The 14,437-nt window shown below is 40.0% G+C and overlaps 1 protein-coding gene across 10 annotated transcripts in view; it reads right to left on the reverse strand.

Annotated features, from left to right (window-relative positions):
* The window catches only part of emsy (EMSY transcriptional repressor, BRCA2 interacting), an 89,523-nt gene that overhangs the window by 56,569 nt on the left and 18,517 nt on the right, over positions 1-14,437 (reverse strand). For 9 of the 10 annotated variants that reach the window (XM_043692460.1, XM_043692459.1, XM_043692458.1 and 6 more), the window contains 6 exons: positions 11,420-11,572; positions 9,702-9,961; positions 9,308-9,569; positions 7,810-8,010; positions 1,868-2,011; positions 932-1,108 (listed from right to left, as the gene is read on the reverse strand). In XM_043692460.1, the coding sequence (XP_043548395.1) occupies positions 932-1,108; positions 1,868-2,011; positions 7,810-8,010; positions 9,308-9,569; positions 9,702-9,961; positions 11,420-11,572 (1,197 nt within the window). The remainder of the gene's footprint in view (positions 1-931; positions 1,109-1,867; positions 2,012-7,809; positions 8,011-9,307; positions 9,570-9,701; positions 9,962-11,419; positions 11,573-14,437) is intronic. The other variant, XM_043692462.1, reaches the window with a different exon arrangement.

Below are 14,437 nucleotides of genomic sequence, written 5' to 3' on the forward strand. Positions count from 1 at the left end.
GAGGTTTAAATCTGGAATTTGTAAGTACTTCTATAGCTTTGGTAATTTGTTTTAAAATTTATTTTAAATTTCTGGACAGTAATGGGTTTTTGTTTCTATTGGAAAAATTTTACAAAAAAAACAAGGCAATCGTTGTTCATTAATTTCCAATTGGGATTTTTTTTTGGATTGGGGAAACTCCAATACTTGGGGAATAATTTTTTTTTTAAATTTTAAGGTAGGCAATTCTATAAATGTCAAGGCTGAGCTGGATAGGTAAAGCAGTTGTTCCTGAGGAAGGAAGAAAATAGTTTAGAATTGTTAAAAATAGGTTAACCTCTGTATAAGGAATTTTGGACAAGTTGTACAGCAGAAGGGTTTGGTTAAACCCTAAGCAGCTCTTTGAGAAAGATAAAGCCCAGTTCTCTGAAAGTTCCAGAAACAGGCTATCAGGTTCTCAAGACTGAGAATTGAAGCCACAGTTAAAGTAAGCTCTACAGGAGTGATAAAGAAAGGAATCCTCCCTGATATTTAAAGATTGTTTTAGGGTTTATTGGGATCATACTTTCACCATGTTTAAAAATCATTAAACATGGCTGTAAATATTTTGGTTTATTCTATTTTATCTTCTTTTATTTTGCATAATAAGTTCAAATTTATTGTTAAAATCAATTCTGCAAGATTGCATGAGTATGTTTCAGTGAGATACCACATTGTTAAAATTTTTTTAAAAATCTATAAAGCCAGATTTTAGTTTGGAATCTAACTTCGTCTCATGATAATGTGAGCTGGATAATAGAAAAATGTCAACTCTATTTCTTTCTTCACAGATGCTGCCAGACCTGCCGAAATAGGAAAACAGCACATGTTCTTATTGCATATTTCCAAACATTAGGCAAGTCTGATCTTTAAGAAATTTTCATTGTTAACAGTTGTACTGGTATACACTAACCAGACATTATACTGCTGCTGATAATTTTTCCTCCAAGGGATGTAGCTAGTGACTTGGGTACTACAGTGATGATGCTCCCACTGGTAGTTTTCATGTAGGTTGTAGATCCTGTAGATGCTGCCATACGAGCACTGATAGTGGGATTCAATGTAGGGCGTGTGTAGGTAGTTTGGGTACCTGTATCACAAGAAAAATATATTGTTTAAAAAAAAAATGATTTTCTGAATTCCATTACCATTTAAATTGAAAATAACTACAATAATTATTTAAACAGAAGCATCAATCCCTCACAAACAAGACAGTTAGGCCATTTTTTGGAATATTGCATGCAATTCTGGTCTCCTTCCTGTCAGAAGGATGTTGTGAAACTTGAAAGGGTTCAGAAAAGATTTACAAGGATGTTGCCAGGGTTGGAGGATTTGAGCTTTGGGAGAGGCTGAACAGGCTAGAGCTTTTTTCCCTGGATCATTGGAAGCTGAGAGGTGACCTTATAGAAGTTTATAAAATCATGAAGGGCATGGATAGGGTAAAGAGACAAGGTCTTTTCCCTGGGGTGGGGGAGTCTAGAACTAGAGAAGGCATAGGTCTGGGGTGAGAGGGGAAAAGATATAAAAGAGACCTAAGGGGCAACTTTTGCACGCACACAGTGATGCGTGTATGGAATGAGCTGCCAGAGGAAGTGGTGGAGGCTAGAACAATTGTAACATTTAAAAGACATCTAGATGGGTATATGAATAGGAAGGGTTTGGAGGGATATGGGCCAGGTGCTGGTAAGTGGGACTAGATTAGGTTGGGGTATCTGGTCGGCATGGACAGGTTGGATGGAAGGGCCTGTTTCTGTGCTGTACAACTCTATGACACAAATCACAAGAATGGAACAACAAATGAAATAACCTACTCACATGCTTCTTCAATGTTCTGTACTTCAAGTCTTACCTGTTGGTGTAGTAACCAACTTTGTTGTCATAATGGCACCATTGCTGCTAACCACCATGATAGGCGAAGTGCTAGTACTAGGCATTGTAGCTGGTTTTGGCAGGATTTTGCTTGGTTGCATCTGTTGGGTTATAATCTTGACACCTGTCAAAAACAAGCTACAATGAAGGTAGTCAGCGACAGACCTAATAATATGGTTTAATATGACACCTTCTCCCATTCCAAAGAACAGATTTAACAGTAATGACTAGCTTATATCACAATCAAAAGCTTGAACCAGAGATGCAACTGATTTCTGGTGAAGAGCACTACACCACAAGGAACAAAGTGTATTTCAAACATCGTCTGACAAAGAGACCACAGGAAGAAGACAGAACGGTTATTATCTACACTGTAAATTGGATGGTTAACCAACTGGAAATAAGATACGGCAAAAATCACAGGACAAATGACCAATACACTCACAACAAAGGAATGCTTTGCCTACAATAGGTTGTTTTCTCCCCATGCACTGGTGCTTTAAATTTAATGAGTATTTGGTATAAAGTGCTGGCATTCTGCACTCTCAGACAAGTTGAACCTGAAGACAGTTTCCAGCTGATGGCAGACAAGTAGTCAACATGGCACTGCATTTGAATGCAGAACATATGCACCTAAAAGAGAAGCTGCTAACTGTAATCATCGGGAAACTTCCTTCATTCTGACACCATACATTTTTTTTTAAAATAGTGTAAGCAGCAAAACGAAAAAGCAGTGCTATTGGAATAAAATTATAGGACTTGTTTTGGTAGAGTCATAGAGGTCTACAGCATTGAATCTTCACCAGTCAAAAAATACCACCTCACTATTCTAATCCCATTTTCTAGCACTTGGCCCATATCCTTGTAGGCCTTGGCATTGTTAGTGCATATCAAAATACTACTTAAATGTTATGTGGCTTTCTGCTTCTCCCACCCTTACATACAGTGAGTTCAACATTCCTATCACCCTTTGGGTGAAAATAAAGATTTCCTCACATCGCCTCTAAACACCCTGTCTCTGACCTTACATCTATGCCCCCGTTCACTGATCCCTCAACAAGAAAAGATTCTTCCAATCTACGTTGTCTATGCTCCCTCATGATTTTATCCATCTCAATCATGGTTCCCCTCACCCCTCACCCCTCCCCCCCCCGTCTCCTATTCTCCAACGAAAACAATCCCAGTTGATCCAATCTCTCTTCATAACTAAAAGTCTCTGGCCCAGGCAATATCCTGGGGGCTATGTCGATGACAATCTCTTGGCTGACCAATAAAATAAAATAAAGAATTGCAGATACTGGAGCTTGGAAAGAAACAAAAGGGTCACTGAACTTAAAATGTTAACTATCTTTTCAGCATCAATGTAATCAGTTCTCATCTTGCAATCCTCATTGCCTTCACCTCAATTTGTGACCATAATTCTGTTCGCAGATTACACAGCTCTACTTGTTTCCCACTCAAGAACCATGTTACCATACTTCAAGCAGGGGTCATCAAGAACCAGGTGGTTGTCAGTTATGAACAAGTCTGCACGAAATTTGTCTTGGAAATCAAAAGAAAGACTGAATGTACCCTTACATGGAGGACTGAATTACATCTGAATTCCATCACTCCAATCCCTTAAAAGACTAACCTGAAGATCAATAAGTGTCAGCAGCCAACTTGCACACAGCAGGATCACAAACAAGGAGATGAATGGCAAATAATTTGTTTTAGCATGCGATTAAACAATAAATACTAACGAGGAAAGCAACGAGACATCCTTGCTCTTCTTTGCAATAGTGCCATGGAATCTTTTCATATCCATTTGAGAGGATATGGTTCAACATCACATTCAAGAAATGGCATCTCCAACAATGTAAGATCCCCTCAGTACTGTACTGAGGGTGCTAGCCTCGACTTCAAGTCCCTAGATTGGAACCTGAACTGATGTCCCACAAATTCAGAAGCAAATCTTCTCCCCAGAAACAGAACACGTCTTACGAAATTCTATCCAAAATTGAAAGGTTTTTGTCACGCTTTTTGTTCAACATCATGAGGATAGCATCCATGCAACTGAGATCTTGTTCAAGGTAGTCCATAGCACGGTGAACACCTAAAATAACAATGTCCTTCGGCACTATTTTAGGATCCAGGGCACAGCACAAACTGTGCTAATAGGTTCCCTAAGTAAATAAACCAAGGAGGAAAGAAAGAACTAATGTCAATCAGCTACTCTGCCCAAGATGAGCTCAGAGGTTCAGTCTTTATCTTTTCTTTCAATTCTCTCACGGCTGGCCGGCCAGCCAGTATTTACTGCCCATCCCTCGTTGCTCGAGAATATGGTGGTAAAAGTTTTTGAACCTGCAGTTAACGCGCTGTACATTGACCAACAATTTCATGAGGGAGGGAATTCTAGGATTTTGACCCAACAACACTGAAGGAACAGCAATGTTTCCAAGTCAGGATGGTGAGTGGATTGGAGGTCAAAATTGCTTCTGGTGATGGTGTTGCCATGAATCTGTTGCCCTTATCTCTCTAGATAGTAGGTATGAGTTGAAAAATGCTACCAGAGTAGCTTTGGTGAATTTCTGTAATGCATCTCAAAGATGGTGCACACAGCTGCTAATGAATGTTGGTCCAGGGACTGGACATTTGTCAACATGGTGCCAATTAAGCAACTGCTTGGTTTTTGATGGTGTGAACTTCCTTGACAGTTGTTGGAGCTTCACCCATCCAAACAATTGAGGAGTATTCCATCACACTTCTGACTTGTGCCTTGCAGACGGTGATCAGGTTTTGGGGAGTCAGAAGGTGAATTACTTGCTGCAGGATTCATAGCCTGTTCTTGTAGCTACTGTAGTTATAATGCTTTTCCAGTTCAGTTTCTGGTCAATTGTAACCCACAGAATGTTGATAATGGGGATTTCAGTTGCAGTAATGTATTTAAGTTTCAAGGGCCGATAGTTAGATTGTCTTCTATTGGGAGTGGTCATTAACTGGCATGCATGTTACTTGCCATTTCCTAGCACAAGGTTGGATACTGCCCATGTCTTGTTGCTTTTGAGCATGAACTGCTTCACTATCTGAAGAATAACAAATTGTGAACATTGTGCAATCAATGGGAAACATCTACATTTCTGACATAATAATTGAGGGAAGGTTGCTGATGAAGCAACTGAAGAGAGTTGGACATAGTACACTATCTTGAGGAACTCCTGCACAGATATCTTGAAGCTGAGATGACTGACCTCCAACAACCACATCATTCTTTTTACCAGAGATGACTCCAACCAGCAGAGAGTTTTCCATCTGATTTGCATTGACTTGAATGAGATCAAGAACTGAGCAGCCTTGGCAGAACCTAAATTAGACATCAGGGAGTAAATTATTGCTGTGCAGGTGCTGTGTGGTAGTGTTGTTGATGACATCTTCCATCACTTCACTGATGATCGAGAGTAAATTGATGGGGAGGAGGAGGGCAGTAACTGGCTGGATTGGTTTGTCTTGCAACAGAAAATTTTCTGCATTGTCAGGTAAATGGCAATGCTGTAGAGGTACTGGAAAGCTTTGCTCGGGGTGTGGCAAGCTTTTGAGCACAAGTCTTTAGTACTATAGCCGGAATGTTGAACAGCCTTGTAGCCATTGAAGTATCCAATGCCTCCAACCATTTCTTGATATCATATTGAGTGAACTCAATTAGCTGAAGGCTGGCATCAGGGGACTTTTGCAGGAGGTGGAGGTGGATCATCCACTCATCAGTTCTGGTTGAAGCTTGCTGAGAATGATTCAGTCTTATCTTTTGCACTCACATGCTGGGCTCTCCTGTCCTTGCCAGTTGGGATACATTTGCGGAGCCTCCTCCAGTAAGTTGTTTAATTGTCTACATCATTCACAACTGGATGTGGCATAACTACAGAGTTTAAATCTGATGTAATGGTTGTGGGATTGTTTAGCTGTGTTTCATCTTTGTTGTTCAGTTTGCAAATAACCCTGTTTTGTAGCTTTATCAAGTTCACACCTCATTTTCAGATATGCCTGGTGCGGCTCCTGACATGAACCTGCTGCACTTTTATTTCAAGCAGGATTGATCCCTGGACTCAAGAACAATGGTATATCATTTGGTACATTTAAGAATGATTTTAACTACCAAGGCCAAGCTGCAGAAATTACAGCTCATAGGCACATTCAGCTTTCAAACCCTGGCAATAAAACCTTCAAATCACAACCAACTTTGGCCCTTTTAAGTTGCACTGCTTATTCACAGCCTGTAGCTGAATTTCATGGGTCTGACAGTTTATTACAGGCTGTTTATTACAGTTTATTACAGTTGCTGACTTAGCAGTAAATAAATTCTAAACTTCAACACTAGGTGTATTAGTTCTAGCAGGTTAGAATGGATGCACATTCATGGAATTAAAGATATGTTATGGCCCACAATATCCATCTAAATATTCTTGCATCAAATTATAACTAAGCCTCATTCAGCTTTGTATTCATAGATACAGGCGCTTTTATGCCAAAACTATGGGAAGGTGCTCCACAGGCTTTTGAAAGAGTGTTGTCTCCTCTCTTTTATAATCTACTTCCCACAACAATTATGCACTTAAAAAAAAATCACATACAAAATAAACAAACAGTCTCACTCTCTTTTTTTTTACACTGTACATATGATGTGGATGTTGCTGCTTCAACCAGCACTTATTGCCCATTGCTAATTGCCCTGGGGAAATTGGTGGGGAGTTTCTTTAACTGCTGAAGTCCTTGTGGTGTCGGGTCACTCAATGCTGTGAGGGAGGGAGTTCCAGGATTTTGACACAGCACAAACAAAAGAGCAGCATATGTCTCCAAGTCAGGATAGTAGGTGACTTGAAGGGGAACTTGCAGGTGGTGATACTCTGATGTATCTGCTGACCTTGTCCTTCTAGTTAAAGGTAGCTATATGTTTGCAAAATGCTATCGAAGGAACGTTCATGAGCTACTGTCGCACATCTTGGAGATGGCACTGCGTGCTGATGGTCTAAGTGGTAAATGAGTTACAATCAACTGATTGCTTTGCCCTGGATCGTGTTCATCTTCTTAAGTATTGTCTGGATGGGTACAGTTCCAACAAGTGGAAAGGATTCCATCATACCTGACCCGTAGCTGTAAATGGTGGACAGGCACTGGGACACAGGAGGGCAGTTTCTTAAAACAGAATTCCTAGCCTCTGACCTACTCTTGTACCATAGTACTTTTATGGTTGGTCCATTCAATTTCTGGTCAACCCCAGAATACTGGTGGTTTTAGCGATAGTAATGTCACAATGTCAGGGGGTGATGGTTGGATTCTTTCTAGCTCTACAGTTAACCTCTGGTGCCCATCTGGATATTGATGAAGGGTATATAATGGTGAATGGTTGAAGAAGCTAAGCTTAATCTCTTACTGCCTTTATATCATTCATACATTCAGCAAATGAATATTTTAAAAATCTGGAACTCTCTTCTTAACAGCACTATGGCTAACCCTGCACCAAGGACTGCAATGGGTCACCATCACTTTGTCCAGAGCAATCCAGGATAGGAAATAAATAGTGGCCTAGCCAGTGATGCCCACATCTCATGTACAAATAAAAATATTTTTTAAATCTTAGAATTATGCAACACAAGTTAGAGAGTGAAATAATTAACAAAAAAAAAACCCTCACTCAGGCTTGTCAAGACTGAAGCCCAGAGACAGAAACATGCTGTAAGCAGTTGCAATATGTAGTTATATACACAAACACCATAGAATCTATTGGGAATTATTTTAGTAGCAAACTGGAAAAAACAAACAGACTCCATTTCCAGATAACTACTGAATGAAAAATCATGCACTTAAATCCATACTTTGTCACTGCTGGGTATCTCATGTCGTCCTCACAAACAACATGTATATAAAATCTTCACTGCATTTTCAACTTACCTGACTCCTGTTTGATCTGAATGGTAGGTTTGACACCAGATGATGTTTGAGACTGTTGGGACTGCTGCTGTGGAGATTGTGACATTTGCTGCTGCTGTTGCTGTTTGGGAAACTGCGTCAAGATCTGAGTTGGGGAGCCCATAAGTGCTTTGGGGGACTGAAGCCTGGCTGCGGTAACTTTAACTGCAGTACCAGATGCACCTTTCATAAAGACAAAACAATCAGCATTTGTTTTATAAAGTGCTTTGACTAAAGTTGTGCCTGGCATCCTGACTTAGGATTTCTTAAAATTACCAACAATTTCCTCCTCTTCTTCTGGCAGTCCCTTGAAGCATTGGGGGTTGCTTGCTGCCGAGAATGGCTTTGACCTTTCAGGTGGAATCTTTTAATGTGAGGAAACTGTTGTGCTACTACTATTCCATGATTCTGGCTATCCAGGATTCTCTGCTGCTCTTATCACCTGCTGTTGGCCTATTGGAAGAATGTGCAAATCAATGCTGTCACGAACACAACTTCCATGGCCACTGAGTCCTGAAGTGGGACTTGAACCCAGAGCTTCTGGCTCAGAAACAGGGACAGTACCACCCTGCCACAAGACCCTCACTCGCAATACAATACTTGTAGTATAAATTTACTCGAGCTATTTGAACACTTTGTCCAGGTTGTACATTACTGACGGGCTCCTGCACCATCAGCCTTTCTGATGAAACGTTAAAGCAAAGGTTCTTCTCAGATGAGCATGACCTATCCTATGAGACTTTTAAAGGACATGCGAGTTCCTCCTGATGCCCTGGCCTATATTTCTCTCTCAATGACAAGGACAAATTTTCTGCCCATTATCTCAATGTTGTTTCGGAGACATTGTTGTGTGTAAAATGGCTGCTGAATGTTTCAACTTTGGAAGAACAATGATATTTCAGAAGCATTAGATGGACTGAAAGTTCTCTGGGGAATCTTGCAATTGGAAAGATGCATTAAAAATGCAAGCTTTTTCTTCTGACCTGCAGGATACTAACAGGCAATAAATTTCAGTTAAAAAGAAGCCTGATGGACTAGAACTGAAATCATGAGGTGCAGTCAGTTCAGGTCACACCAATTTAAATTTGGGAGCCTATTCTTAACCACAAGCCAAGGCAGTGCTCTTGTGAAAAGCTAAATAGAACAGCATTAACATCTTGCAAAGAATAGGTTGCACTGTATAACATTTAAATTGTTGAGAAAAGGAAACAGTTTCCAGAGTTGCAGTTAAATCCATATCCAAAACCTTAGAACACAGAGGTGTCACTCAGGCAAGTCAGACCCTTGCAGGATCTTAATAAACAGCTCAAGTTTTATTCTTATTTTCATGATATCACTTCATCTTCAAAAAATGTATTATAGTTCCTTTATATAATCTTCACATATTTCAATATTTGATCTAAAAATGGGGTGAATTGTTTTAGAAAGGAAACACCATGGTGATCATAAATTTATTAAACCAGTGCATTTATTCCATTACCTTGAGCTATTGTTGACATCACAACAGAAGATGTTGACGAAATCATTGATGTGGCAGCAGCGGTGGTAGACGTGGATGAAGGGGAGGGGGTACTGCCAGCAGTAAAAGGAGGCTGAGTGGCAGTAATGACCACTGGCTGTCTCTGAGTGGCAGTGGTGATGACAGATGTTGGCACAAGCTTGGTGACAGCTGCGTAATTGTGAGACTTGGACAAAATATTAGGTACAAACGTTGAACTTGGTGACGTGGTTACTATTATCACCTATTTTTGAATAAACACAAAATGAGAATCTTTACAGGATTAAGCACAACTGCTGTCAGAACAATGTCACTGCAATAAAATTCATAATCAGATAGGACTTATTCAGCCAACAGAAACCACATCCTAACTCACCTTCTGTGTAGCTGTGTTTGTTGTTTGGGTTGTAGGCTTGGTAAAAGTAATTTTCACTGGTGACATATGTGAGGGAATGGAGTTTGCGATGCTCTGCATGATGTTGCTTACTTTTGGGCTGCTGCCGACAGGAACTGCAATTGACTTGGCAACTGGTGTGACTGCCTTGGGAACTTCTTTAAGCACCACAGGGGAAGAACTTGATGAATTTGTACGCCTGCGCTTGCGAGGTTTGTCATCTTCATCAGCACAGCTAACACCTAGTTTAAAAGGAAGTGTCATCATTAATGAGATGCAGAAGAAACAATATACTTTTATTGGAAGATTTAATCATTTACCCATCCCATGTCTATCACTTCCCTCATTTCTTTGTGCGAATGTGTTTTCTTCATTTGAGAACCTGATAGGCAAGTGCCAACAAAGCTTTCAACCATAAAAGCATTCAATTCCAGGTGTGATCCTGCTCTCACCCAACATCCACGAACAACAGTTTCTTCCTAAGCAGATATCCATGAATAGGAGAAAGGACTGGGAACTCATTTCCCTTCCCAAGCTTTAGTCATGAGCCACTGAAGCTAATTCTGCTGTTTAAACAGATGGCCTAGTGGAGATCAGCTAACCTCAACATAATTCAAGGATCAAACCTGTGTCACTGTCTGCCACAACACACATCACATTTATTCACTAAAACTTCAGCCAAGTTTTCCTCATTGCGAAATTACCATACATTAATCCCACTGAATCATATTCTCCATGAGCAAAACCTAGTCAGGACATCTGGTAGACTTTGTTTTGAACAGTGCAGTGGACCTCAGCCACTTAATGTTTCATCCAAATTATGTTTCTTTAACAATTCAACAGTCCCACCAATAGGAGTATGGACATGTGAACTTCTTAAATTACTGCAATTTGAAGTGAAGCTACTCCCACAGTGCTATTAGGTAAGGATTGCCAGAGATTTTTACTCCTTATACTCAACTTTCAATATCACACTCCTTAAAATATAGTCACCTGCAATGTACAGAAAAGCTCCCTAGCAAAGATGACATAATGCCAAAATATCTGACTCCATAATTTTATTATTAAAAATATAAAGAAATGCAGGCTGCGATATAAAGTGTGCACAACTTCCAGAAGCAACTTGATTTTTCAATCTTGAAGAAACTAGTCTGGATAAGCAAAGATATAACCTATCAGCAAAAAGTACAGCATTAGATGCCATTGAAAGTACTACACTAGCCAAACTACCATAAGCAATGACGAAAGAAAACTAATTATACAAATTTAAACACTACATGTATGTAATGTAACTCATATTAAATAAATGCACATATGACTATCACGTAACTCTCCAGATATTGTGACCAAAGCGCACACGATTTCTGCAAAGTTTGAACAAACTGGACTTTACTGATACTGATAAAGAATTGAGCTCTATCCCAAAGCAGAAGCCTGTCAATTTCCTTTTGTTTGCCCATGTATTTCTGGAAACAGTTTTACTTCAGCATTCCCTGGAGGGAAATGGGTTCCCATGCCTTTTTCAGCATTTGTTGCCTTCAGCATGGAAAGCAACAAATTCTCACAGCAAGGGAACTAAAGAACAAGCATGAACAGAGCACTTGCTATTGTGCAACCTCAAACCCAGAACACAATAGTTAAGAAATGAGCACAAGTACTAGTTTCATATAATAACTTCGAACAAAACAAATGGCACTTACTTTTGACATATACCGTGCTACCACTTGGCAGTACAACTACATTGGAAGCTGGACTGGCAGGTCTGGGAGATTTGACCGTTGCTACACTTCCACCAGGTACTGTGGTTGAAGCTGGAGTAGGAGTGGTACTTGTGTAGGAGTAACAGACGATCACTAGAAACAAAAACATCATGCGTTTTCTTTTATTTCAAACAAAATCTTTGCTGGAAGTCATAACCATTACAAAATTGTATCTTGTCAATTTTAGTGAAGTCTGTCAGAGTAAAGGTTTTCATTTGTTGCCACCATGTGGTTGACGTTTGCAATGCGGCCAGCACATTACTACGTTATAAAAACGAAATTCAATTTAGCAACACATGGGCCTCAAATCACTGAAAAAGACCGGCAATGCAAATTAATTATCAATAGAGTAGAAAGCATAATATTTTCCATAATACAGATTTTCATCTGTAGCCAAAACAGTAACAGGTAAATCAGAGTCTGAATAAGTTCCATAACTAGTGACTGCCCTTTGGTCATAAACCGACTTTCTTCCACAATAATCAACTGTCTTTCCATTACAACATCCAACTGATGTGAATCTTCACTTGGTAGTGGAGAGACTAGGGTAATTTTGTAAAAACAGTACTTTTTTCTTCTGTATATTTAACTGAGGACTGAAATGGGAAAAGGACTGTTTTAAAAAGCAAGGATTACTGCATTCATTTGAAGTGTTGCTTCCACTGTTATTTGTTCAGGCAGTGAGGGGTGTTACCACACATGTGGTGGAGGTGGCAGAGTGGGGGAAATTAAGCCAGCAACATGTACATGGTCTGTGGAAAAGTGGCCACTTCTCAATGACAAAGGGTCTTTGGCTGTGAGAGTGACTGTCAGGTTGCTGAACAGCTGATGGGTTTTACTGTTTGGTCACAGCTATTAGATCTCTGAAACTATCTTTCTCAATGCAGCAAAAAAAATCCAGCTTGAAGAAAAATAATTTATTTCTCCTCATCAGTTGCGATTAAGCTGTGTTTTTTTTAAACTAAAAAATCAGAAACTTTATTGGTATGAACCAGTCCCCTTACAAGGAAGCAAGGTTGAGGACCAGCAGGACCTGACAAGTCAAGGACTTTTTTGAAAACTCTCAACAAACCCTGTGCACAGGACTCATTGAATTGCCTTCCCAGTCTTTCCTCCTCATGTTTTTCTTTTTGTGTCTATCTGTAGTTAATAGAACCTGAGTAGACATCATGAACTGAATGGACACTTTCTGCACTGTAACAATTCTGTGATTATGTGTGCGTGTGTGTAGGCAGAGTTTTAATTAGTAGATTTATATATTGACAATTCAAAATATTTTATCTGAAGCTAACTATTCATTTGTACTAACAAGTAATTCTTTTAGAGAAATCTGGTCCATCGTTTCCATCAAACTGAGTCTAAAAAGACAGGCAAGTTGGGGAATCTTGCATATTTTTACCAAATCTTAGAGTCATGACAATTTGGAAAATCTTGATGTAGAGGGCTGAAAATATCAACTTGAGAAAAGCAAATATCGAAAGATCAGGATGTTGTGAAATGCGGTCTGCACAAGGAAGAATGGCTGGGGAGAACTAAAATGTCTTCGTAATACAAATAACGTAACAAAATGGCTTCTAGGCTGCAAATTGACAATTCTGCTCAAAAGCTGCTAAACACTGCATTCCTGAACTAACCATAATGGGCCTCAACAAAGATTAGCAGACAATGCTTCCCTTATAGTATAGAAATAACCAGACTAGATAAGACATTACTAGCCATCCTAATTGACCTTGCAAGTGCAGATTCAAAGGATAGTTTCGCGAGATAAGAATGCTTGAATATCGAAAGTAAGGTTGGTTCTCAGGAAATATCATTGGGCTAAGTTGCTGTCAATAGTCATTTTATTATAATTGATTGGTAATTGTCTGAATGTGCTCTGGAATGATGCCCTGTACTTCCCTCAAAAAATGTATAAAAATGTCTTTGTCTTAAGCCATGTGCACAGTTTCTCCTAGGGACACAGAAGTGTTTAACCTCTGTGTTGCTGGACAACCTGTGACCGGCTGTAATTAGAACATAGAACAATACAGCGCAGTACAGGCCCTTCGGCCCTCAATGTTGCGCCGCCCTGTCATACTAATCTGAAGCCCATCCCACCTACACTATTCCATGTACATTCATATGCCTGTCCAATGATGACTTAAACGCACTTAAACTTGGCAAATCTACTACTGTTGCAGGCAAAGCATCCCATACCCTTACTACTCTGAGTAAAGAAACTACCTCTGACATCTGTCTTATACCTATCTCCCCTCACTTTAAAGTTGTGTCCCCTCGCGTTTGCTGTTTCCATACTTGGAAAAAGGCTCTCTCTGTCCACCCTATCTAACCCTCTGATTATCTTGTATGTCTGTATTAAGTCACCTCTCAACCTTCTTCTCTCTAATGAGAACAGCCTCAAGGCCCTCAGCCTTTCCTCGTAAGACCTTCCCTCCATACCAGGCAACATCTTAGTAAATCTCCTCTGCACCCTTTCCAAAGCTTCCACATCCTTCTTATAATGCGGTGACCAGAACTGTACACAATACTCCAAGTGTGGCCGTACCAGAGTTTTGTACAGCTGCAGCATAACCTCATGGTTCTGGAACTCGATCCCTGTATTCATAAAAGCTAAAACACTGTATATGCCTTCTTAACAACCCAGTCAATCTGGGTGGCAACTTTCAGGGATCTGTGTACATGGACAACAAGATCTCTCTGCTCATCTGCATTCCCAAGAATCCTACCATTAGCCCAGTACTTTGCATTCCGATTACTCCGTCCAAAGTGTATCACCTCACACTTGTCCACATTAAACTCCATTTGCCACCTCTCAGCCCAGCTCTGCATCCTATCTATGTCTCTCTGCAACCTACTACATCCTTCGTCACTATCCACAACTCCACTGACCTTAGTGTCGTCCGCAAATTTACTAACCCACCCTTCTAAGCCCTCATCCAGGTCATTTATAAAAATGAC

Source organism: Chiloscyllium plagiosum, chromosome 6, assembly GCF_004010195.1.
Source record: "Chiloscyllium plagiosum isolate BGI_BamShark_2017 chromosome 6, ASM401019v2, whole genome shotgun sequence".
NCBI classification, from domain to species: Eukaryota; Metazoa; Chordata; class Chondrichthyes; order Orectolobiformes; family Hemiscylliidae; genus Chiloscyllium; species Chiloscyllium plagiosum.